Here is a 24,744-nt window from a genome sequence, read left to right on the forward strand (position 1 = left end):
GTACGACGTTTCAGTCTGTAGTTATTAATACATTAAAGGAATGTATTAGAAATAAAAACTAGTACAAGAGAACAGAGAAACTCAGAGCTGAAGTGAAAGCGAAGCCGCTCCACAGATTATATTATTGTATGTATATTATACGACCATTTAGTTTTTGTTTATTCAAAAGAGAATCACTTTATTAACATGTAAAAAAGAAAAGTGTCATCTATGTTTTATATAATCAAGCTTTTTTTGTATTTTTATACTTGAAGAAGAAGAAGAAGAAGAGGATTCATAAGCATGTGACACATTTATTCTGTAAATTTATTATTTTTCTGTGTTAAAGATTTTTTATTTTTTCTGCGAACCATGACCACGTTCAGTTGTAGAGATCACACCGAGCGGGCGGCGGCGGCGGCGGCGGCACAGTGGGAGCTTCTCCCGAGGTTTGTGACGTACTGGACAGGAAATAGTTAAAAAATAAAATGAAATAAAACAAAACAAAACACACAAAAAAATAAAAAATAAAAGCACATAACCTCCTTCCTCTGAAAACGACCACCTCACTGATAGGATGCCCCCATTTTGTAGCTGTTTTCCTCTTATTATAACCGATAGTGTGCGTACACTCCACAGACTATACAGTTAAACTATCGATGGTTTATTGATGAATGTGTGATTGTTCAAACCATATGTGGATGTTCAAATCATGTATATAAACCCAAATAATCTATTACAGGACTGATTTTATGTGATTTTTTTTTTCTCTTTTTTTTATTTATTTTATTTTAAATTTTAGACAGAAAAAAGAAAAAATCCAAAATGGCATGCATACTGTATACATTCCTGGAAATCTGCACGCTGGGTCAACAGAGGTCTCATTTTCTTGTCAATAATTCTGTGTATACCTGTGAGTGTATGATAGAGTAAACAACAACTGTACAGTAACATAGATTTTCTTTTTGTATTATGTTGAAAATGGGTCGGTACCGCCCCTTTTAACTGTGACAATAACAAAAAGGAGAAAAAAAGGCTGATCCAAAACGATGGAGAGATATTTGAATGATAATTGTACATCAGCTAAATACTGTTCCTCCAGTCTGAGAGTGCTGCTTGCTGTGTGGGGTACGTGTTGTTTGTGAATCGTGAAGAAGAATGATAATCTACTACAGAGTCCGTATAATAATTATAATTATAATAATAATAACTCTTTAACGACCGACTTTAACAGTGCAAAACAAACGCGCAACTTTGTAATCGTATGGAAAAGTTAAAAAGTTGCTGCTTCGTGTGAGAAAAATTCAACCAGACAAAAAAACGGTTGCTGCTTTTGTACGTTCCTGTTGTGGTTTTGTGACAATAAAGGTGACCCTCTTATACACGACGGTTGTGAACGCCTCATCTGTCAACAACTAAGGGTTAAAACTCCAGTATAAAGGTAGATGATTGTGTTAAAGCTCCTTCAAAATAAAGGTAGATGTTTGTGTTATAGCTCCATACAGTATAAAGGTAGATGTTTGTATTAAAGTTTCATACAGTATAAAGGTAGATGTTTGTATTAAAGTTTCATACAGTATAAAGGTAGATGTTTGTGTTAAAGCTCCATACAGTATAAAGGTAGATGTTTGTATTAAAGCTCCATACAGTATAAAGGTAGATGTCCATGTGTAGTGTGATTATAAAGCAGCTCTAGGTTCTATATTAATACTGTGAAAGTGTCAAAGCCTCAGTCCACAGAGAAATGCACACAGCCTGTATTCAGAAACTGAGCCTTAAAACCAGCCGTCAGGACTTCCTGTCACTTTGTGATGTCACAACAAAGCCCCGCCCCCTCACCACCTGGACCCACCATCCATCCAACAACAACAACTTGCAGGATTTGGCTTCTCTGAGTGTTTTATTCTGAAATCTGCTCTGTTTTTATTGGATCACTTTAGAAAACAGTCAGCCAATCAGAAGAGAGGCTCAGAGCCTCCTCCTCTCTTCTGATTGGCTGACACCAACCTGTTGTTACTAGAGCTCCAGAGAGGAGATGAAAAACTACACAGATGTTTTTTTTTAGATCTTCTCATTCATCGACCCTTCAAAATAAAAGCCCGGAGAAGAAGAGAATGTGGATATTTAATAAACATGATTCATGTCTTTCTACAGTAATTAAACTTTTTCCTTTCGTCCACTACAGAGAATCTACACTTGACGCCTCTCCACTAATTAAACCAGGTTTCTCTTTAATTTCCCAGCAGCCTCTTCCTATTAAACCTGACTTGTTGTGTTCGGTTTCTCTCTCCTGAGTGTTTTTTTTTTGTTTTTTTTCTCGGCTGCTGCAGCTCGGGCTTCTCCTCAGGACTCATTAAACTTTAATCTTAACCAACGATCCCCGACCTCGTCACCCCACCACCACCACCACCACCACCACCACCGCTCACGTCTAATTGAGCACATATTTGGTTTGGTTTTTTTCAGCACCGGTGGGTTTAAACTAATCTGTGACATTTTATTTGTCCATGAGGAGAGTTTGAGAGTCAACATGATTAAAACGCCTGCACTCAGTATTAAGTGATGACACATTCATGATTTATTAAGGAGCTGCTTTCCGAAACACTCTGAATCTACTTCGACGGCTAATTATAACCTCATCTTTTCATGCCGCTGCCTCTATGTGCAGGATGTTTCAGACAATGACTCATTGTCTGGGATTCAACTCGAAGAATGAGCCTCATGTAGGAGCTATTGTACCAGTAGATTAGGTTTTTAATTGTGGTAATTAACACGTATTTGAATTTCAGGAGAACTTTCTTGAGTCAGTCTGTTGTTCTCCGCAGTGGGAAGATACTTGTATTATAACGCATTAATATTTAATTTAAACATTTTGCAGGATGAAAACTAAAATTAAACTTTATTTTGTTCCAATTTGTACAGTTGGGAAAATGTGTTTACATTGATCTTGTTGGTTTTACAGCTCCCATATTTTACACTTTTCCTGTTTTATAGGTTTTGATACAACAGGTCAGTGTCAGCCAATCAGAATAGAGAAGGCTCTGAGCTTCCTAAAGGTATAGTTCAACATTTTGGCAAATTGGCCCATCGCCATAATCCCTATAGTGATAGCAGTAGGTTTGTTACCTTTAATTGTCGGTGCAAGCTATTTTTAGAACGGCGGAGCAGAGCCGCGAGCTGCTCAGAGCTACGCTACGGAGGCTAATGGGATTTCTTGGTTTCCCTCATCAAACTCATCAAATACACAATCCAACAACTCCACAACGCTCTGGTGGACAAGTTGTGACCTGCACATTCACCACGCTATGAGATAATAACAGAACGTTACCAGACAGAGTTGTTTTAGAGGGAAATACAGAGACTGCTTGATGAAAAACTGTCCCAGACGGGAACGTGCATCAGCTGTTTTGTATGAATTTACAATTACAGGTCACAGCTTGTCCACCAGAGCGTTTTGGAGTTGTTGGATTGTGTATTTGATGAGTTTGATGAGGGAAACCAAGAAATCCCACGAGCCTCTGTAGCATAGCTCTGAGCAGCTCACGGCTCTGCTCCGCCATTCTAAAAATAGCTTGCACCGACAATTAAAGGTAACAAACCAACTCCTATACTATAGACTATAGGGATTATGGCAATGGGCCAATTTGCCAAAATGTTGAACTATCCCTTTAAATGCATTAATTGTCTTTTATTTCTCTCAGGTATTTGCTTTATATTCGTGCTAACAGCTCAACCAGCTGTCAGTGACTCCACATGTAAATAAAGTCAACGAATTGAACGAGTAGAAAATAACAAGCTCACTCTCCGAGGTCGTTTTTTTTTATTCTGAGGTTTTTTTCAGTTTAATTAAAGGATCTGACACTTTGTGTATTTTCTGTGTTTGGCTCACAGAACTAATTAAGTGTGAACCTGTCGTCTCTATGCTGACATGTTGACAGTGCCAGACTAAACACCAACTTAACATCATCATCCCAAAATTGTTTTAAAAAAAAACTCAGCCTGGAAAAAAAAAAAAAAAGTTTAAATAAAGTTGTGGTGGCTACAGATCAGAGGAGGAAGGAACAACCCGACATCAGCTGCTCAGCTAATTAACTTTGGCTCAGAACTGGACGGTAATGAGAGTTAAAGTGCTGAGGAGCCGGAGGCTGAAGGTCAACGTCAGTCTGACCTTCAGCCTCAGATTCACTGATGAGACCAGAGACAAACTGATGTTCAGATCTGAACTGATGTTAGAAACATGGACGACCAGGACAGTTTCAACTGGTTTTTAACTTTATAATCCTCTGAACACGACACGATGAAGATGTTTGGTCTCAACACTGGTGAGGAAATCTGATGTTTTGTATTTGTTCTGTTTGTTTTGATCTATTTCTCTACCTGTTTTTCAACCTTGGCATCGGGACCCCACATAGGGTCGCCACTCGCCAGGAATTCAAATGGGGTCGCCTGAAATGTCTAGTTAGTAATTGATAAAAAAAATGTTTAAAAATTACTGATAAAAATATTTTTTAACTAATTATTCTTTTTAAAATTATGATTAAAAACACCACATACAATTTTAAACAACTGTATTCTATACTTTCACTTTCACAAAAATAAATTGAGTTCAAATAAAATGCAAATATCTGATCTTTCCCTGTTAAAAGGGTTTTCCATGGAGTTTTTCCTCAGTCGATGTGAGGGTCTAAGGGCAGAGGATGTTGTTATGATGCCATGTTTTTATTGTAAAGTGTACTGAGACCATGTACCATGGTGATTTTGCACTTTAAATAATAAATTGATTGATTGAGCTGGCGCATCTTGATTGGGTTGCCAGATTTTTGTGATGTCAAAATGGGGTCATCACTGCTGTACATATTTTAGATTTTTTTATTTTGAGTTATTTTATAATTGTCTACATATTTTAGGAGTAACTAAACCTTTTACTGCTCCACATTTGTCTGACGGACGCCGTGCTGCTAATAGACACAGTGGTTGAATCAGATCCATCTGAACCCGTCGGAATAAAGAGTCCCTGAAGGCATCACTGTAGTAATGTGACATTTATTCAGATGAAAGTCTTAATTAATAACGGAGCAGTTTTACATTCCTCTGACACTGAGTGTTTTTGCCCCCGGGGGCAGCCCACGGTGAAACCCTCCTCCACTTCCTGCTCCTCCTCTTCTGAACCCATGACATCGTCTTTTTACCTGCGTGTGTGTGTTTGTGTGTGTGTGTAAACGATGTCTGTTCACAGAGAATCAGCCACAGGCGTTACCGAGGCGACAGCTCGACAGCTTCACTGTAAGTACGAGAGCAACAGGTTGACGTGTTGTGCTGTTGCTGATTTGTTATTTCTGAGTTTTCTCACTGCGACAGTTTGATGGAAGAAGAGATTTAAATGTTTGTGTGAAACGAGTTCAGGCAGCAGCGGCCGTTTGAACACCAACGACCTGAACGCAGCCTGAGGCGTCCGCAGCAGTTTCACTTTCACTGTGTTTGATTAAAATGTGTGAAAACACTGAAGAACATTCTGAGTTTTGTCAAAATAAACATTTGGTGCATTAAAAAAAACAAGAAAATAAGAGTAACACAGAAATTGGAAGCAGCTTCAGTTCTGAAAGTGCATGAAAAAGACGAGATAGAAGTTAACTACAACTCCCAGAATGCATTTCAACATAAAGCATCCATACACCACCTTTAAAATAAAGCAACAATGACTGAAAGCAGAATATAGTTTAATTTAGTTGATTCTCTCCTCAGACAGGGCTCTGCTCCAAAACAACAACAGCTGAGGATCATGGGTATTGTAGTATTAAAGGAGCATTATTGCAAATACAGCAGTAATAGCAATAACAAAAACAGAAATATGCAATAAATAGATCGAGAGGAGCCATAACTATATGTATACAAAATATAGCCAACAGTGTAGTGTCTGTGGAGCAAATGCAGAATTTCTTTTTGTTATGAGACAAGCCGGCCCGGCCGCTCCTGAACGGCTCGCTATGTAGGATGTTTACTTCAGATACGCTGCACCACCGGCCCCATCTAGTGGCCGAACAAAGAATTGTAATTTGCGATAATGCTCCTTTAAGACCTACTTTTTAAAAAGTTTTCAAGAACTTTGAAGCCGTTGACTTTTGTTCTGTTCTCACTTCCTGTCTGGACTGGAATTAAACCTGGTATTTTACTGGAGGGGATGTCAGAGTGTTTTGTTTTTCATTCACAGCCAGGAAAATAAAAACCTCGGCCTCTTCAGTGAAAATGGCGTCCTCTGGTTCAGGTCGACGACCACTGAGGAGAAACGTGAACCCACAGGACGAACTCGTGATGAGTTTGAGGTCCTTCGTGTTTCTCTACGACCAACACGAGGATCATCTGCAGAGAGCGACGCTCGGCTTCAGGGGGGTGGCGCTGGACGTTTCCTGTTCCTCGTGTATGTTCAGTATGTTGGGTGGAGTCTTGGGTGGATTCTGTGGGGGCATCACCGGTATGTTTGGGGGGATGTTGTCACCAGTGACTGCAGCAATTTGTGGCAAAATTGACTCAGTGGGTTTAATTGGCAGCATGTTGGGCGGTGTTACCGGGGGCACATAGTCCGGCCTTGTGGGAGGAGCTTTCTGTGTCGCAGACAAATGTTCAGGTAATGACGGTGCTTTGAATAAAAAGATTTGGTTCGCCATCGGCCTCGGAACAGGTGGTGTCTTTGGTGGAATTGTGGATGGTCTCGGTGGAGCAGCAGGTGGCGCCGTGGGTGCCGGCATCGGTGCACTCTGTGGGATGAAATTGGCGTGTTTTTTATACGAAGGCTCCGATTTCGGAGCCGAAGATGTGAGGAAGGCGCAAACCGTTGCAGACGTGTTCAGAGCGAGTCTCGATCCTCTGGTGCAGCAGCTGAGGATCATCGACACCGTCGGCAACGAGTCGACGAGCAGCAGAGATCACAAGAAAAGCGTTGCAGCACAAGCCTCCGGGACTCTGGTTGCCGTGACGAGGATGCAGACACTCATGAGGAACTGTTCCAGAGCCAGACGCCCGTGTGTGTTCCTACCAGCGGCAGCAGCAAGAGAAAGTAGAGAAATCATGTACGAGCTGAGACGAATGAGAGAGGAGGCAGAATACTTCTTGCATCACTTATGCCCTGATTACACTACACAACTTTTTTTTGTCGTTCACGATCGTCAAATGTCAGATTAGACGATCGTAGTGAATTCTTGCCATGTCTTGGTCAAGAGAGAGACCACACTACAAGTTTTACCCCGACCAGTCATCGGTCCCGACCCTCCAAGACAACGTTTGTCTGCGACGTGTCTGTTGGGCCAAAATCAGGCTGAGACCAGGACATTAAGAAGAAGAAAAACTGACGACAAACGTTCGAACTTCCATTAAAAACTCATCAGTTCATTTACCTTTAGCTTTGACAGTTAGTCAGTTAGTCAAACATATAGTTTTTTTTTTGTGCCTTTCAATCAGTACTTTTGTGATTTTTTTCAACCAGAGACTCACAATAATCACTCAGGACTCATAATCAGACTTTTTCATTCCTTCATAACTTTGTTTTTCTTAATAAAGTTGCACAGATTCAGAATCAATATTATTTAAGATTTATAAAACTGAAATAAAGAGGTAACACTTAACCTAAAGTTTGTTTCTGTCTTTATCTGTTGGTGAGTTTTGCTAATTCAGCTCCAAACTCACCTTAACTTCACGTAGCTCAGCCTCGGCTTTCTGTCAGAAAACTCAGCGTTCACATCAGGCCCAATATGTTTCTTCAGTAAACACAGGGTTTTATATTTATTTATAACTGTGTGTTTGTGATTAAAGCTGCTGAGAATCAGATATCAACAATAAATCTGTGACTTTTACACTCCTCTGACACTTTCTGTTTTGCCCCGGGGGCAGCCGGATGTTAAACCCTCCTGCCCCTCCCTCCTCCACTTCCTGCTCCTCCTCCTCCTCCTCCTCCTCATCTGAACTGATGACATCGTCTCTTTACCTGCGTGTGTGTGTGTGTAAACGAGCAGCTTCACTGTAAGTACGAGAGCCACAGGTTCTGAGTCCGTTGTGTCGTTACGACTCATTTCTGAGTTTTCTCACTGCGACAGTTTGACAGAAGAGGAGATTTAAATGTTTGTTAAACAAGTTCAGGCGGCGGTGTTGATGGCAGAAGAGTCGACTGAGTGTCTTCAGTCAGCAGTTAAATCACAACCTGAACAAACCGGTGGAAAATATTCAGAGCAGCGACGCCCATTTTAAACACCTACGACCTGAACGCAGCCTGAGGCGTCTGCAGCAGTTTCACTTTCACTGTGTTTGATTAAAATGTGTGAAAACACTGAAGAACATTCTGGGTTTAGTGCAAATAAACATTTGATGCAATTTAAAAAAACAAGTTACAGAAATTTCAAGCAGCTCTTCTTCCTGGTGCATAAAAAAGACAAGATAGAAGTTAACTACAACTCCCAGAATGCCTCTCAACAAAAAACATCCAGACACCGCCCTTTAAACTAACAGTGACTGTGAGCAAAAGGTCACAGAGAGTTGATTGAATTGGGAACGCTGTTGATTGTATTTAAACCAATATGAAATTTAATTTCAAACATAAAATGACGAGGACAAAGTTAAAACAAATGTGTATTTCTGTGGTAGGTGTTAAACTTTGGAACTCACTCAAAATTGAAGAGAAGAGTTGTTTTGTTGTAGTTCAAGAGGGTTTATAAGAAAAAGGTGGGGAATTTATACAGTATAGAAATATGTTGTGGATGTTATTCTTTGCATATTGTTGGCTGTAAACTGGCACATCGTCTGATATAATGTGTTCCTTTGTTTTAAGAAAGGGGAAGGTATTATAAGTTTTCTTCACCCTGCTCCTTTTCAATCCTAGGATTGGAACGAATAATAAAAAAGGAACAGTGCTCAGAAAGTTTAAACTGAGTTGTTTAAACTTGATGTTTTACTGATTGATCGACATCCCCTCAGGTTCAGGTGGATCATTGAGGAGGAAGAGCGACGACAACGACATGGGAAACGTGGTGGACTCTGCAGGTGGAGCGGTGGACGACCAACCGTTCACGTCTTGTTCGAACCCACAGGACGAACTCGTGATGAGTTTGAGGTCCTTCGTGTTTCTCTACGACCAACTCGAGCGCCGTCTGCAGAGCGCGACACAGAGCTTCACGCAGGCGGCCGCTCGACTTCAGAACGTTTCTTCTCCTTCTCATTCGTTCAGTTTCCTGGGCGGCGCCGTGGGCGGAGCCTGTGGCGGCGTCGCCGGCGTGGTCGGGGGGTCGTTGGGGGCCGTGGCCGCAGCAACTTGTGGTAAACTTTGCGGGAGGATCAACGCGGTCGAAGCCGCCGTGGGGTTCTTCGGCAGCGTGTTGGGTGGAGCTGCCGGCGGCGTGTTCTCCGGCACCGTGGGCGGAGCCGTCGACATCGTGGTCTCACCGTTGGGCGATGATGATGATGATCGTGCGGTGAATAAAGCCGTTTGGTTCGCGGTCGGTGTCGTAACCGGCGGCGCCATCGGTGGGATCTTCGGCGGGACGGTCGGAGCAGCAGGTGGCGCTGCGGGCGGCGGCTTCGGTGCGCTCTGCGGGACGGGCGCGGCGTTTACATTAACTGGAAGCTCAGAGAGAGATTCAAAGGTGAAGACAAAGGTGCAACACGCTGCCGACGAGCTCAGAGCGAGTCTCGATCCTCTGGCGCAGCAGCTGAGGGTCATCGACGACACCGTCAGCGCCGACGAGTCGACGAGCAGCGGAGATCACGGGAAAAGAGTCGCGGCACAAACCTCCAGGACTCTGGTTGCCGTGACGACAGCGCAGAGACTCATGAGCGACGCCGGCGGACGCCCGAGAGAGTTCGTAGCCGAAGCGGCGAAACGAAGCAGTGAAATCACAGAGATGCTGAGAGGAATGAGATCAGAGGCAGGAAAACTGCTGACGTCACTGGAGAAGAAAAACTGACGACTCATCAGTTCATTTGAACTTCAACAGTTCAACAACATCCGTGTAGTTTTACAGTTCAGTTTGTTTGTTTTAAAACCTGAGACTCATCATCAGACTTTTTCACTCCTTCATAACTTTGTTTTTCTTAATAAAGTTGCACAAATTGTTATACAGTAAATTAAGAATTCAGTATTTATTAATGCTTAACTAATGCTTAATAGTGTGTACTTATTATGAAATGTTACCCAACAGTTTTAATTGTATCAATAAATTGTCATTTTTTATGATGGACTTAAAAACTGATATTTGAGAAAAATGTAAATTTTGCAAAGTTTCAGTTTTACAATAAAAAATTTAATATTTTGCGATAAAATTGTTGATGAGGAAAAGAATGACATTCCTACAATTAATTTAATGACAAAATACTAATAATTTAGTTCAAGGGATAGTTCACCCAAATTTGGGGTGAACTATCCCTTTAAATTTTCCTGTGTTTTACTTACTCCATATATTTCAATATTGTGAGATCAAATTGACAATTTTCCATAAAATTATAAAGGTCTACGTAAACGTGTAAGAAAATTTAAATTTTACCATGAAATCTCAACATTTTGAAAGAGAAACCACTAAATATTAAATTAGAGAAAATTTGGTATTATTTGTTGGACTGAAGTTGTAACAGCAGCAAATGTGTCAATACAGAGTGAATCCATGAAAAGAAATAAAATCCTAGAAACCAAACGTAGAGCAGTATAAAACACTTTATTTGTTGAAATGCAGAAGTGAAGTAGAAGTTCATCATCCTCAGTATTAAAAATAATTTAAATATTTTACAAATCTTCAGCTTAAATCTTTGATCTTTAATCTACTGCGGAGACAGGAGGATGAACGGTGCTGCTGTAATTAATATTCTCTTTCAAATGAAACCAATTAAAAAATCATGTGAGAACTTAAATAAAAAAAGAAATTGATTGAAAATGATTCATGAGGTTTTTTTTTCTTCTTTTTTTCTGTCAGTTAGCGGCGTTAACGAGGAGCTCGTCTCTTTCTTCTCTGTAATCGTCTTAATCAGCGTCGTTAGCGTCTCATCGTGTGTCTGAGGTCGTTGTTTGTTTGTTTGTTGTCTTCGTCTCTGTGAGTCGTGCTCTTTCACCTCAGTGCCGTTCGCTGTGCAGCCGTCACAGCGAGATGTCCGAGGACACGTGCAGCTGTTGCCCCGGTTTCCACTTGGCGCTGCGCCGCCCGCCGTCCTCCCGTCTGTACGGCTGATTCCTCAGATCTGAGGAGGACGAACAACAACAACACACAGGTCAGAAATAAACCGGTTTGAACTTGGCACGAATATAAAGTTGGAGGTTCAACATTTTACCGTTTAACAATAAATAACTCAGCGCTGCAGTAAATGTGAGTAGATTGAACTGATATCAATTGATCAGACCCTAATTGATGTTTCTATAATGATAATTTAGACAATAATGATCTTTAATCTGTGTCTTTGTGTCTTTGAGTGTGTCTTTATTCATTAGAGACTTTTCACCTTTTTTTTGACTGATTCATTAAATCCTCTACGACGGAGTATTAGGGCCACATTGAGGAAACAGACTTCAAGTATAAAGTCATAGTTTTACGAGAAAAAAAGTCAAAATTTATGAGAAAAAAAGTCAAAATTTACGAGAATAACATCATAATATTACGAGAAAAAAGTCATAATTTTACGAGAATTAAGCGGCAATTTTAGGAGAAAAAAGCAGCGATTTCCTCCAGGTCCGCCTGGTTCTTTCTGCGGAATAGATGCATTTTCTTGCATATTCTTGTCAAAGTCCTGATACTGATGACAATGTGGTGCTGATGAGCCAAAAGATTAAGTATCTCCTTGTTTGTGAAACCTATACGTACAACTATATAAGTACAACTTCACGAAATGCTCCACAGCCCCATTTTAACAACTTTACTCCTCTAAAACAACAGGTTAAATAGCCTGTGCATATTCTTATTTGTCCAGGTCATAGTATCTCAAAGGAATTTAAGTCGAAGCAACTGGACTGGACTTTCCTAGACAAATAACCAAGTCCAGTTGCTTTCGACTTAAATTCCTTTGAGAAACAGGTTAAATACTTTTTTCTCTTAAAACTATGACTTTATTCTCGAAAGTCTATGAATTTTTTTTTTTCAATGTGGCCCTAATACTCCATCGTTACCCTCTTTATCCTTTATTATAATTTCCTTATTGATGTATTTGTTGTGAGTAGCGTGTAGATCTATATACATATGTATGTGTACAGACGGGTGTATGTAGGTATATAGACTGTATGTAAATGAAAGGAAATTGAGAGCCCTAAGAACACACTTGTGTATGTCCTTTGTGTAATACATGACTTATGTCACTGTCACAAACTGTAGATGCTCGCTATGCACCACAAACGTGCTGTAATAAGAGTTTCTGTTAATAAAAACAAATCCCAGATCAGGTCTTGTTTAATTCTTCACCTTGTTAATATTCATCTGTAAAAACACGATGAAGACGGAGGTGAAGAACAGAAGAAGGAGATAGATTTATTTATCTCTCTATATATTTTCTGTAGCTTCAGAGAATAAAAAGCATCAGAGGAGAAAAAAACAGAGTTTGGTTCGTGTGGTCGTTCAGTTTGAAGGACGTGTCGTCGTCGTCGTCACATCAGCTTCTTTCATCCACTTTAAAAGCAGCCGACGTTTTCAACGAGCCTTAAAAGGGTCGACGTCTCCAGAGAGGAACAAACACAGTAAACAGAAACTAAACAGAAGTTTCAAGGGCGGACTGAGTCGCTGGCAGAGCTCAGCCTCCGCTCACACTTCAACATCTTTTACGTAGAGTTAAGTGGTTTTTAAGGTGGAATTAATCAGAAATTAAAGGTCACAGAGGATGTGTTTTTGTTATTTTCCTGTTTCCAGTCGTCAGAGTCGGAGAGGTTTAAGGACGTCACCTCGTCGCTGAAGACGGAGTCGCAGAAGAGACGAGAGGAGCGTTTGGCAGAGCGAGCCGTGAAGGGCACGGACTTTAGAGCTGAAGACACGACAGGTAGAGGAAGAGAGGAGGGACAAACAAGAGAGAGAGAGGGAAAAGAAAGGAGGAATAAAAGTGAGAGAAGCTTCATTAGAAAGAAACGAGTGAGTCAACAGGATGAAAAACAGGAGGTCAAGAGGATTAATGAAGCAGCTCTGGTGACGATGCTACAGTTTCCCTTCGCTCCCAGCCACTATGCTAAGCTAAGCTAACCTGTGATGATGTCCTCGATGGCGCCGTCCTTCCCCTCCCTCACCAGCGGAGACACCTGCCGCCGCTTCAGCTCCGCGATCAGGTCCATCTGAGGCAGCCTGGGCGCCATGGAAACCTGAGGCATCGTACAAGTAGAGAGGATCAAACGTGTCAAAGTTTTAATGTGACTTTTTTTTTTTTCCTCCTGGTTTCTGACAACATGGATCTTATCATGGAAGAGTCAAATCAGATTCATTAATTAATCATTTAGTAAATTACAAATATGTTTCTGAACATTTGTATGAAGGACAAAAAAATGACACAAGTGAAGTTAAAAATGAATAATGCCATATTTTTTAATCAAAAATGCTATTTCTGTTTTTAAATTGTATTTATTTTCGCAATTTATTTAGTAATTGATACAGTTATTCAATACAGATATTTAATAAAATACAAGAATGCAGAAATACAGAAATAAATAAATAACAAATTTTGATTTTTCATTACCAAAATAAATGTATTTAGGAATTTAATTGTTTATTTACATATTTATCTATTTTTTAATTATACATATACAACATTTGCTCAGATTGTTTTTCCTTGTTTTACCATCATGTTCTTTACCTACCAGCTTTACAAATAAATTTCCGTATTGCAGTGATTTAATTGGAAATCCATGGGTAAATGTTAAATTATTTTATTCTATTCTAATAAATTTTGTGAATAGTTTTGTCTCGTGTTTCTTGACCCCTCCCAGCTGCTGTAGTTTTCCGATCTCATCTGTTACAGCACAGTGTCGTTGTGACATTTCAAATTAAAAGACCCCAAGTTGGATCAAACTGAAATGAACCTTTAACATGCAGCAGTCAGTGTGTGTGTGTGTGTGTGTGTCACCTTGTTCTCTTTGACCTCGGGTTTGGGTGGAGTCGACGGAGCGTCACAGTTGAGGACGTGTTGTTTCCTCCTCTGCTCGTTCTCCTGCTCCGCTTGCTGAATGAAACACCAGTAGAAGTTGATGTTAATCTACCGATCGACATGCGGAGGTCGAACAGCGACGTCACCAGGAAACTGGAACTGCACAGTGAGTTCATTTAGCCCCGGCTGGATCGATACAGTGTGAGAGTTATCTGACCTTGTAGGCTTTGATGAATCTGACAAACACGGGGAAGAACATGGCGGGAGGAGTGGTTTTAGGGTTCTCGCCAAAATACTCCACAGCCGACTCGTACGCGTCCTGGAAAAACACACAACGCAACAAAACAAAACATTTAAACAAAGAAATGAGAGGTGGAGGTTGGAAATGTGAGTGAATCTGAGTGATTTTAATTTTTTTTTTTTTTTGAACCTGTGCAGTTTTCCCGTCGACGGAGAGTGAGTCGAGCAGCTCGGCGTTCCTGCTGAGGAACGTCTGCAGCACCGGGTTCTCCTCCCCCTCCACGGAGAACTCCCTCCTGGTCCCCTCCATGCCTCGCTCCAGAGCCCGGACGTCCTGCACAACCGTGTCCAGAGAGACTACAGCACAGAGCACAGAGCCATCAGCTATACTGTATTCATCTTTATATAATAACATTTACCTTTATTCTGAAGGAGCTTTAACACAAACATCTACCTTTATTCTGAAGGAGCTTTAACACAAACATCTACCTTTATTCTGAAGGAGCTTTAACACAAACATCTACCTTTATACTGTATGGAGCTTTAATACAAACAGCTACCTTTATTCTGAAGGAGCCTGATTACAAACATCTACTTTTATTCTGAAGGAGCTTTAACACAAACATCTACCTTTATTCTGAAGGAGCTTTAATACAAACATCTACCTTTATTCTGAAGGAGCTTTAACACAAACATCTACCTTTATTCTGAAGGAGCTTTAACACAAACATCTACCTTTATACTGTATGGAGCTTTAATACAAACAGCTACCTTTATTCTGAAGGAGCCTGATTACAAACATCTACTTTTATTCTGAAGGAGCTTTAACACAAACATCTACCTTTATTCTGAAGGAGCTTTAACACAAACATATACCTTTATTCTGAAGGAGCTTGATTACAAACATCTACCTTTATTCTGAAGGAGCTTGATTACAAACATCTACCTTTATTCTGAAGGAGCTTTAATACAAACATCTGCCTTTATTCTGAAGGAGCTTTAATAGCCGTGTTTCCACTGCAGGAGTTCCTGGTAAAGGGAGGGGGTAGGAACTTCTACAGGAACCGTCCTCTCACTCGGCCCTCTCGGTGGCCGTGTTTCCACTGCAGAGTCGGACCCCACGGCGACGTCATGAGTTTCGATCGCCACTTAATCTTTTTGCAGCGTGATGGATCCCCAGTGTGTCGAGGTGCGCTGATATTTTCATTTCGCCGCGATGACTCAAACCCCCTCTGAATTTCCTCGGTGCTGTAGACTGCAATCAATGTCTGCACCTCACCGTCGGTCCATTTGTTTACATCTTCCTGCTGTTTTCTTGTTGTTAATGCTCCCCTTCTGTTCCCCCTTTTAAAAATGCCGGTTGTTTTGGTGCTTTCTGGTAGCGTCAGAGCCTGCTCTAGCTTTAGCCAATCAGCACCGCGTTAACCTCGAGCCCCACCCAGGAGCTTTTCAGGGCCGAACGGAGTACCTACCCTGGAGTAGGTACTCCGTTGGCCCCCGTAAAAGTTCCTGTAAGCGGCCCTGTGGGGGAGGTTCCTGCAGTGGAGACACGCACCAACGGGGCTGGCCCTGTAAAATTACCCCAAAGTTCCTGCAATGGAAACGCGCCTAATACAAACATCTACTTTTATACTGTATGGAGCTTTAATACAAACGTCTACCAGTTCAGTCCTGTGAACTTAACATCTCTGCACTGTTGATCCAATAAAAGAAGACATTTTATTTTGCTGCTTTCAAATCTGATAAATTGTGATTTGAGGCATTTGAACTACTGTCTTCATAGATTTGCAACAGATTAATAGAGAAACTCTAATCTGTGAAGAATTTTCAGTTTTAAAACTATTTCAAGGAAACAAATAGTTTTTAGTTTTAGTCTTTAGAGAAAATGCATCAAACTGAACTTGGTGAGCTGTGTAGTGTTAACCCATCGAGGTCTGAGGCTATTTAGTTTTTGAATACTTTTGCCTTTATATACCACATAAAAAAATGTAAAACATGCCCATGCTTGGTATCTTTTTTTTCAGCACTACTTCATCTACACGGTCTAATAATAATTAAATCTGAAGTGAATAAATAACACGCTGATCCACGTCAGACGTCTGGTATATTCATCAACTGATTGATGCAACGCCTGCCTCCCATACCATCCCCCCGATTAATGTTTTTTGTACTATTTTGAACTGTGTGTGTGTGTGAGTCTGTACCCAGCGACGCTTTGTCCAGGAAGTGCAGCTCGGTGTAGAAGCAGCAGAGCTCTGGGTATTTCTCCTGGATGATGCCGACGATGAAGTGAAGCAGCGTCTGTTTTCGGTCTGTAGATTTAGTGTCTAACAGCTGAGACAAAATAAAACAAAAGTGTGTGATGACAAGGTTGGTAAAATATATAATATATATACTATATATATTATATTTTTTGCTTCTGTTCCAGTTTCACTCACCAGGTCTAAGCTCTGCAGGCGGAAGCCGTACGCTGCCCCTCGCTTACTGCTGTTCATGTAGTTTCCAAACGCCAAGATGATCTTCACAGAAAATCATCAATCAAACCATTTTTTATGACAAAACATTACCGCCATGCACATGAAATACTGAAATCAGACACAAGGTCATACAAGTAAAAATAAAAGTATTGAAACAAGGCACTTAAACCACAGAGACTCACATTTCAAAAAATAATAAAACATAAATTGCTTTGACCCCTTCTCCTCAAACTCTACAGATAAAAACAGAAAATAATTTCCCTTCATAAAACACAGCCTCGGCACAAGGTGAAGCTTTTTACCTTGATGAAATGAAATGAAATGAAAAATAAAAATGTAACTGCTCATTTTTTCCTTTGACTCTCAGATTCCTGATGAAATAAAAACAAACTCAGACACATAATGAGCAGAAACTCACCTCAAGGATTTTCTTCAGTTTGCTCGAGGACTTGATCGACATCGAGGCGGCGATGACGGCGTTCAGTTGCTGAGGGAATAAAAAGTTGATACGACGCTTCATTTATTTCCAAACTGAGCAGAAAGAGATGATCACATAACACTTCATTCACAACGTGGAGGATCACACCACTAATCTACACTGGCTCCCATTAACCCTTTAGAGTCTACAGCGTTTTCTAACTAATTTTATAACTGGCACTTTATTTTATTTATTAGATACAGTATTTATTGACTAGTTACATTTTTGTTCTGTTTTGTTTTGTTTTTTGGTGTGGTCGTTGTATGGTCACATGTCAATAAAGTTTTCTATCCTATTCTATTCGGTATTTCTCTCGCCTGGTCTCCTTGTGTATTTACGCTTGTAAAACCTCAGCCTTGTGATGCACAATCTAGCAATTGACATCCTTTTTTTCAGGATATTCATTCTGTAGTGTTGTCATATGAATGTAGAAAAAGCTACATGGAGGGAAACAAAAAATTGAAAACAAATTTTACAAATATTTGTTCGAAACACACAAAAAGTTCTTATAATCTTCTTTTTAGACACTATATAACTTGTCTTTGAGGTCTTGGGGGAATAGAATAAGGGCTCTAACTATGATATAAAATGTATTATTTACATTTTTTATAAAAATGCCCCACTCGCCTGGAATGAAAACAGTTTCTGTCTGCAATCACATCACAGGTTTGACATTTCCATGTACAGTATTTGCTTTTTTGTCTTGTTTCCTGCAGTGAACAAACTTTCACCTTCCATATGAGGCCTGTGTCTTGGTCTTAGCTCATGTAAAATGTGTAAATGTTAATCTACAAGGGAACAGATGATGTAAATGAACTTTGGCACATCGTGTGAAGGTGCATGGGTCTCCTGTGATGGGACAGGAGTCTCCTATTGGACACGGATGTTTGAGGCAGGACGACTCAGCTTCTAGGTGAGCTACAGACACACCAGAGGACTCTTTGTAACGGCTTTTCAATAAAAAAAGAACTACGTTCAGCCAGTCAACCAGAGATAGACATGAAAGAGTGAAACAATACCCCTGCCACCAACCTCAGAGGGTTAATACATCAGTCTACAAAAGCTCAACCTTATTTATATAGTTGTGGATTCTGTAACCCTTTAATTTACAGGCCTCTAATTACGTGAAATAACAATTAATTGCATAGTAATGTCAAGAAACAGCCTAGAAACAACAGTAACTTTCATAGTAATGTTATATTTTTCATAAAGGTAAAAGATTACACATGCTTTTCATGCTTTGAATTTTTTGGGAAAGGCCAGAATTGTTCTCCACCAAGTCCTTTGCAATTGACCGATATTTATGGGCTATTTCTACGCAATCAATTGTTATTTCTTGGCTATAATTCTCGACATTACTATGAAACTGACCATTATTTCTTGGCTATTTCTAGACATGACTACACAATTAGCAGCCTGTGAATTATTGTGTTAAATCAAAGTGTAATGAAGTTCCTCTGTCCTCCCCTCCTCCCTCCTCCCTCCTCTGTGAACTCACAGGTTGTATCATCTGGACGCTGTCGGGGAAATTGCCCATGAAGGTGAGCATGCTGATGCGCTGAGCGAGCCGCGGGATCTTGCTGAAGCGCACCATGAAGCGGTCCTCCTCGCTGAGCTCGTCCAGGGGCCGGCCCTCGCACTCGTAGTTGTGGATGAGCTTCGCCTCGTACTCGGTGGGGATGAAACGCTCCAGCAGCTCGAGGAAGTCCAGGCTCAGAGCTCGCTGGTTGTACCTGTGGGGGCGGCAAGTGATGTGAATTTAAAGCGTCTCAGTGAGTTTGTACAGATGAGACAGAGAGGGAGAGAGAGAAAGAAAAGGAGTTCAGGTTCAGGAGAGCGTACGTCTCGATGGCGCAGCAGATGTCGGACGCAGCCATCCCCTCCTTACGCAGCGTGATGGCCAGGTTCTTAGCCCGGTTCGGCTCCATCAGAGACACTTTACTGGGCGTCTTCTGGGCCAGTTTCATCTTGAGGGTCCCGGAGTCGACGGGCGCCGACTGGGCCTTGGTTTTAAACTGCTCCTCGAAGGCGGCCATGTTGAGCTCCTTCAAGTAAAGAGACAGAAAAACTTTTGTTGTTTGTCATTTTTTATAAAGAAGTTTAACCCTGGACATTATTTTGTTTGTTTTTTTTGTTAGATTTTTTGCATAACTTTACCTGTGTTGATGCAAATGACATGAAATTTGTCCAGGTTGTGTATTCTGGGATTAATGTTTTTTCCTTCAAGTCTTTCATATGCCTTTTAAACTAAATACTACAGAGCAATATGTGTCCCTTCCCTCCCATTCAAAATGCATTTTTTGAATACACTACCATTGTAATTGCATGTTTTTTTTTCATTCCCTGGTGTTGAAATCCCCTCAAAATTGTGGCCCAAGTCTCAATGTTTGATGAGGACTGAAGTTAATAATGGCATTCATAAATAAAAAAAAAAGGGAAGAATTATATTGATGCATAATATACTGTATGTCTATGGCGATCTTTAAAAGAGCATTGTGTGATTTGTGTGTGTCCAAGGAACACAGGTGGAGCAATTTATTTACAAATGACTGCACCAAAAAACAGAAATTGATCAGAATCAGTGTTTCTGCCAATTTTCTACCCTCCCAGGCTCTGATATATAACCAACTAAAAAATTTGTAATTTTAAAGAACAAAAGAAACATCCTGAGACATTAGAAAACAGTCTCTGTGGACGGGAAGTGGTCGAACCTGCAGCACGTGTTCGTCGTCCAGCTCGTTGAAGACGGTTCCTACCACCTGGTTGGATTTGAGCGCCTGCCAGTTCAGCAGAGGCATCCGGTACTTGGTCTGAACCGGCGCCTTTTTCCTACGACCTGGAACAAACAACAGTGAAACATTTTTGATGACGTGAAACAGAAAATTAATTATTATGTTTCTCTCTGACCTGATGATAAATTATTTGTATAAAGCTCCAGTAGTTTTTGGATGTTTTGTTGCCTGATGGTCGACTCACCTGCGCTCCCATCGGCCCCCGGTGGCTGCGTCGCTGCACCAGCTCCGGGAGGAAGCAGGAGAGGAGGAGGAGGAGGAAGAGGAGGAGCTGTGGTCGGGCCTGGAGGAGGAGGATGAGGAGGAGGTGGAGGAGGAGGTGGTGGTGGAGGAGGAGGAGGAGGAGGAGCTTGTTTCGTCTCTAAAGAAGCTTCAGATAGATGTGGCGGCGAGTCGGAGGAGGTGGGCGGAGCCTCAGGGATGTTAGCTGCGTCCACTTCGTCTTGAGCTGTTAAGAGAAACAACACGACTGTGATTTTATCTTCAGTAAAGTCTGAAACATTTCTGCAGGTGGAACCGAGATCATCAGAGAAGATAATGAAATAGGACATTTAATTTGCAGCTGTCACTTAAAGCTTGTTTGTACCGGAAGTGCTGGGAGCTTCAAAATATTTTCGGAACAATTTCTCATGTCGGGGCTTCAATACAAGAGGGACATTACAGACGAGCACTATGGAGGTATTTGGATGTTTTTTGGTGTGTCTTTTTGGACGAAGAAAAGTGAGCTCCGTTCGCAACCGTCATATGGACATGCAGTGCTGCACGGAGCCCCGCTGTAACTCAGAGAAGCCACGGAGGACTCTGAAACTTCTCCCAGCCCTTAGCCGACATGAGGGTGAGTAGATAATGAGTGAAATTTCAATTTTTTAGTGAACTATCCCTTTAAACATAGACTTATTTAATTTTTTTCGGAACAATTTCTCATGTCGGGGCTTCAATACAAGAGGGACATTACAGACGAGCACTATGGAGGATTTGAATGTTTTTTGGTGTGTCTTTTTGGACGAAGAAAATTGAGCCCCGTTCGCTACCGTCATGCGACATGCGGTGCTGCACAAAGCCCCGCTGTAACTCAGAGAAGCCACGGAGGACTCTGAAACTTCTCCCAACCCTTAGTCGACATGAGGGTGAGTAGATAATGAGTGAAATTTCAATTTTTTAGTGAACTATCCCTTTAAAAAGAAATGAAATCACTTATATTGAAAAGAACGACTTTGCAACTGGTGAAACAGAAACATCCGAGGTGCACGTGAATGCATCACGACACCGCTGCTTTACTAGACTCGTTTGTAAATAAAATAGACGCATACAAGAATCTGATGTGAAAACCAGGACGGACCTTCACGAAAGCAGAAAAATTTAAAGTTAAAACATCTCACTGAGCTGCAGCAGCAAAAAACGAAAAGAAAGAAAGAGCCATTATCTGGAGCAGCTCTTTCTCCACAATCCACTGTGTTAAGTCTGTGGGAGCTTATGTGGATTTTAAAGTGGAGCCTCAGTTTAATTTAATTCATCTCATCCTGAATAGATCACAGGAACAAAATGTAGCCGGAGCAGAGAAGATCAGAGGCTGTAAACTGTTTGGTCCTGAGGACACATCCATTCATTCTCATTTTCAAGAATAACATTTTTTTTAAAGTGTCTCTTTGTGTAACGTTCATAACATTTAACACGTCTCTTTTTACACCACACACACACACACACACACACACACACACACACACACACACACACACACACACACACACACACACTCAGCTCCACCTGGAGGACACAGGTGAACTGTTCATGGAGTTGGAGTTGAAAGCGAACGCCTGCGTCTCAGCTGAGAGGAGAAAGTTCAGGCGTCTCTGTGATTTACAAAGGAGCTTTATGGTAAGTTTTTGGTTTTGATGCCCCGAGGAAGGTTTCTAACCGAAACGTTGGCATAAAAAATTTTTTTTTTAAAATTGCAAGTGAGGAAAAAGTGTGCGGGAGTTTCTTCACCAGCCCATGTTGCTCTCCTCCTCCGACGGACCGGTGTGCAAAAGTGTTTCAACTGTGGTAAGTAATCATAAAATCACCAAGTTTGTCAGACAGGGTTCCTACGCAAGTATCGGGGCTGTCGTACAAACATGGCGGCGCAAGATGGCGACACTCCCTAAAGCAAGACCCTTGCTACTGTAGATGTAGAAGAATAATTATAAGGCTACGAAAACCAAACTGATTTTATTTTATAGCGATTATACACTTTATACAAATACATTCAGTTAGTATATTCAGATTTCAGTCAGGACCACTTTTGTCAAAATAATCTTTATTTACTTGCACAGTTTTATTTGGCGGTATGATACTGTTCTGGGGCCCCCTGCTCTTCCACGCGCTTGCGTGGAAAGCCTGAGGCAGGAAGAGCACCTTCCTGCCCTTCACGAGCCATCGTGAACGGCATAAGCAGGGAGCGCAGCAGCAAAAGAAAACCCAGACAGAGCAGAGCAACCAACATGAATACAGGAGGAGCTGGGGTGGAGGTGGGTTGCGAAAGTGCCAGCAGCAGAGGAAGCAGGAAGGAGGGTCGGGCGAGAGCAGTTTAAATACCCCGCTCTTAATGCAATTTCCCAATAGGGAGCGGGCACGCAGAGTCAGCTGAGCCATCAGCTGATCTGCGCCGGCGATGACAGCTATGCAGTTAGAGCTTGACGTCGTGGCCTGCCAGAACTAACGCTACGCTCAATTTCAGTCAGGACCACTTTTGTCAAAATAATCTTTATTTACTTGCACAGTTTTATTTGGCGGTATGATACTGTTCTGGGGCCCCCTGCTCTTCCACGCGCTTGCGTGGAAAGCCTGAGGCAGGAAGAGCACCTTCCTGCCCTTCACGAGCCATCGTGAACGGCATAAGCAGGGAGCGCAGCAGCAAAAGAAAACCCCCCAAAACGACCATACCGGCAAATCCTGGAACCTCTGCTACAAGAGATGCCAGGAAGCTATCTAGGATGGAAATAATTTATATACAATTTAATAGGGAATAAGCCACACGCTGCCTCTTAATAATAACGATGATAATACAATAATATAGTAATAACAATATAATAATAATATAATAATATAGACGTAACCAATCGTGCCTATGAATGAATATTTATTATATCAAGAATTACAGTGAGAGGCTCATGGCTTTTTGAGCATCTAGGATGGCTTTATTGCCAGGGCGCACGTAGCGATTGAAAGCAGAAGAAGACCACCTGCCCATAGCTTTCAGGGTGGCCACAGGAGCGACCATTGCTGCTGTCGTAGCTGCTCCTATGCGGAACGAATGAGGCGTGTAGCGTTCCGGAGGGAGACCGCAGAGTTGGCAAAGGAGGCGGAGGCGAGAGGCGAACCAGGCTCGTGACAGGGGCTCCCCTCTCTCCGTGACGAACAGCGGCTCCTGTGGGCTGGCTTGGGCACGGCTTTTCAGATAGCGGACCATGGAAGACAATGGACAGAAATCAGAGTTAGTTTGAGAAATGATGACTGATGTTCCCCTTCTATCTCTGTCAGTTTTAGAATGTTTTAAGAGGATACAAAAGTAGTGACTGTGAACTGATACATCGCCTATGGTGAGGTCTTGTGAAGGATCAAAAGATCGTGAGCGTGTAGTGAATTCTCCGCACCTTAAGAACCCATAAAAAGCCATGAGGAAAACAGTTTCTAACAGTGAGTCTGTATATGGACCAAAGCACCCGTTCCTTAAGTGAGTGATTAACTTGTGCAGAAGTGGAGGAGTGAAAGGGAGACGGATGTCATTGCCTTGAGGTTTCTCTCTCTTAAAGCCGTTTAGCAGAAGCTTAATGGATGGATTTTCTAGTAAGCTGTTGGAGGACGGGTCCAGGCAGCGCAGGTGAAACTGGACACCTGCGAGGAGGCCTTTGATGGAGGACGGCTGCATTTTGCGGGACTCAAAGCAGTGAACCAGAAAAGCACATACAATGGGAATACTTACAGGAAGAATTGCAACAGAGAAAGAGAAACAAAATGCTGTGAAATAGGACCATGCAGAGTCATACAATTTTAATGTAGACTTCGCTAAACCAGAACGCATATAGCCAGCAGCTGACAGCATGTATTTTTGCAAGGTGCTGTCTAATCTAGCACCGTATGGTGGAAAGGGGGGCAAGGCAGGCTGGAGGGCGCAGCTCCTGGACACAGTCTGTGGAATTTCTGAAATTCAAATCGAGACAGAGCATCAGCAATTTTATTATCCAATCCTGGAATGTGCGCTGCGCGGATGATGAAGTTCCCCAGCACGGATGCCCAAGTAAGGCGTCTTATAAACCTGTTGATAAATGGAATAGAGGAACGCCCTTTGTTGATAATGTGGACAGCTGCTTCATTGTCACAAAAGAAAATAATTTTCCTCCTGGACCAGGATTTCCCCCAGAGAAGACAAGCTATGACGATTGGGTATAATTCCATAAGCGCAGAGGAAGAAGCACTAGCTGGCAGAGATGACAATTCTTTTGGCCATACATCAGCAAACCACTGATTATCAAAGAACCCCCCAAAACCCACGGAAGGAGCTGCATCTGTGAATAATCTAATGGCCAAAGATGATTCAGTATTGTCGTTATAGAAAAATGAGATGCCATTCCATTTCTCGAGCAGCAAAGACCAAAACCGGAGCTCTGATCTGCACCCTTCATCCAGAGTTACTGTGTCATGAAGTTTTTCAACTGACTTTGAGAGG

General features: G+C 41.6%; 2 protein-coding genes and 1 pseudogene across 2 annotated transcripts in view; 2 read left to right on the plus strand and 1 right to left on the minus strand.

Annotated features, from left to right (window-relative positions):
- The first annotated feature begins 6,222 nt into the window (after window positions 1–6,222).
- On the plus strand, window positions 6,223–7,155 carry LOC146967192 (uncharacterized; annotated as a pseudogene).
- Window positions 7,156–8,978: 1,823 nt separating this feature from the next.
- Window positions 8,979–9,923, plus strand: LOC146967193 (uncharacterized). The gene has a single exon (XM_085762192.1). The coding sequence runs from the start codon at window positions 8,979–8,981 to the stop codon at window positions 9,921–9,923; it is 945 nt and encodes a 314-aa protein (XP_085618318.1).
- Window positions 9,924–10,648: 725 nt separating this feature from the next.
- LOC146967194 (formin-like protein 1) overlaps window positions 10,649–24,744 on the minus strand; it is a 52,724-nt gene continuing 38,628 nt past the window's right edge. Inside the window, exons 15-26 of the mRNA XM_085761169.1 lie at window positions 20,224–20,487; window positions 19,959–20,083; window positions 19,090–19,292; window positions 18,746–18,980; window positions 17,188–17,256; window positions 16,731–16,811; window positions 16,497–16,626; window positions 14,483–14,649; window positions 14,270–14,371; window positions 14,032–14,127; window positions 13,159–13,273; window positions 10,649–11,184 (exon numbers count right to left, since the gene is read on the minus strand). Of these exons, the coding sequence (XP_085617295.1) occupies window positions 11,084–11,184; window positions 13,159–13,273; window positions 14,032–14,127; window positions 14,270–14,371; window positions 14,483–14,649; window positions 16,497–16,626; window positions 16,731–16,811; window positions 17,188–17,256; window positions 18,746–18,980; window positions 19,090–19,292; window positions 19,959–20,083; window positions 20,224–20,487 (1,688 nt within the window). The 3' untranslated portion in view covers window positions 10,649–11,083. The remainder of the gene's footprint in view (window positions 11,185–13,158; window positions 13,274–14,031; window positions 14,128–14,269; window positions 14,372–14,482; window positions 14,650–16,496; window positions 16,627–16,730; window positions 16,812–17,187; window positions 17,257–18,745; window positions 18,981–19,089; window positions 19,293–19,958; window positions 20,084–20,223; window positions 20,488–24,744) is intronic.

The sequence above is a fragment of the Trachurus japonicus genome, chromosome 19 (genome assembly GCF_045865225.1).
Source record: "Trachurus japonicus isolate A0001 chromosome 19, Traja_1.0".
In the NCBI taxonomy this organism is placed as follows: Eukaryota; Metazoa; Chordata; class Actinopteri; order Carangiformes; family Carangidae; genus Trachurus; species Trachurus japonicus.

What these genes read in the sequence shown, in the direction of transcription:
- LOC146967193 (XM_085762192.1), top strand. Translation starts at nt 8,979, where the DNA reads ATGGGAAACGTGGTGGACTCTGCAGGTGGAGCGGTGGACGACCAACCG.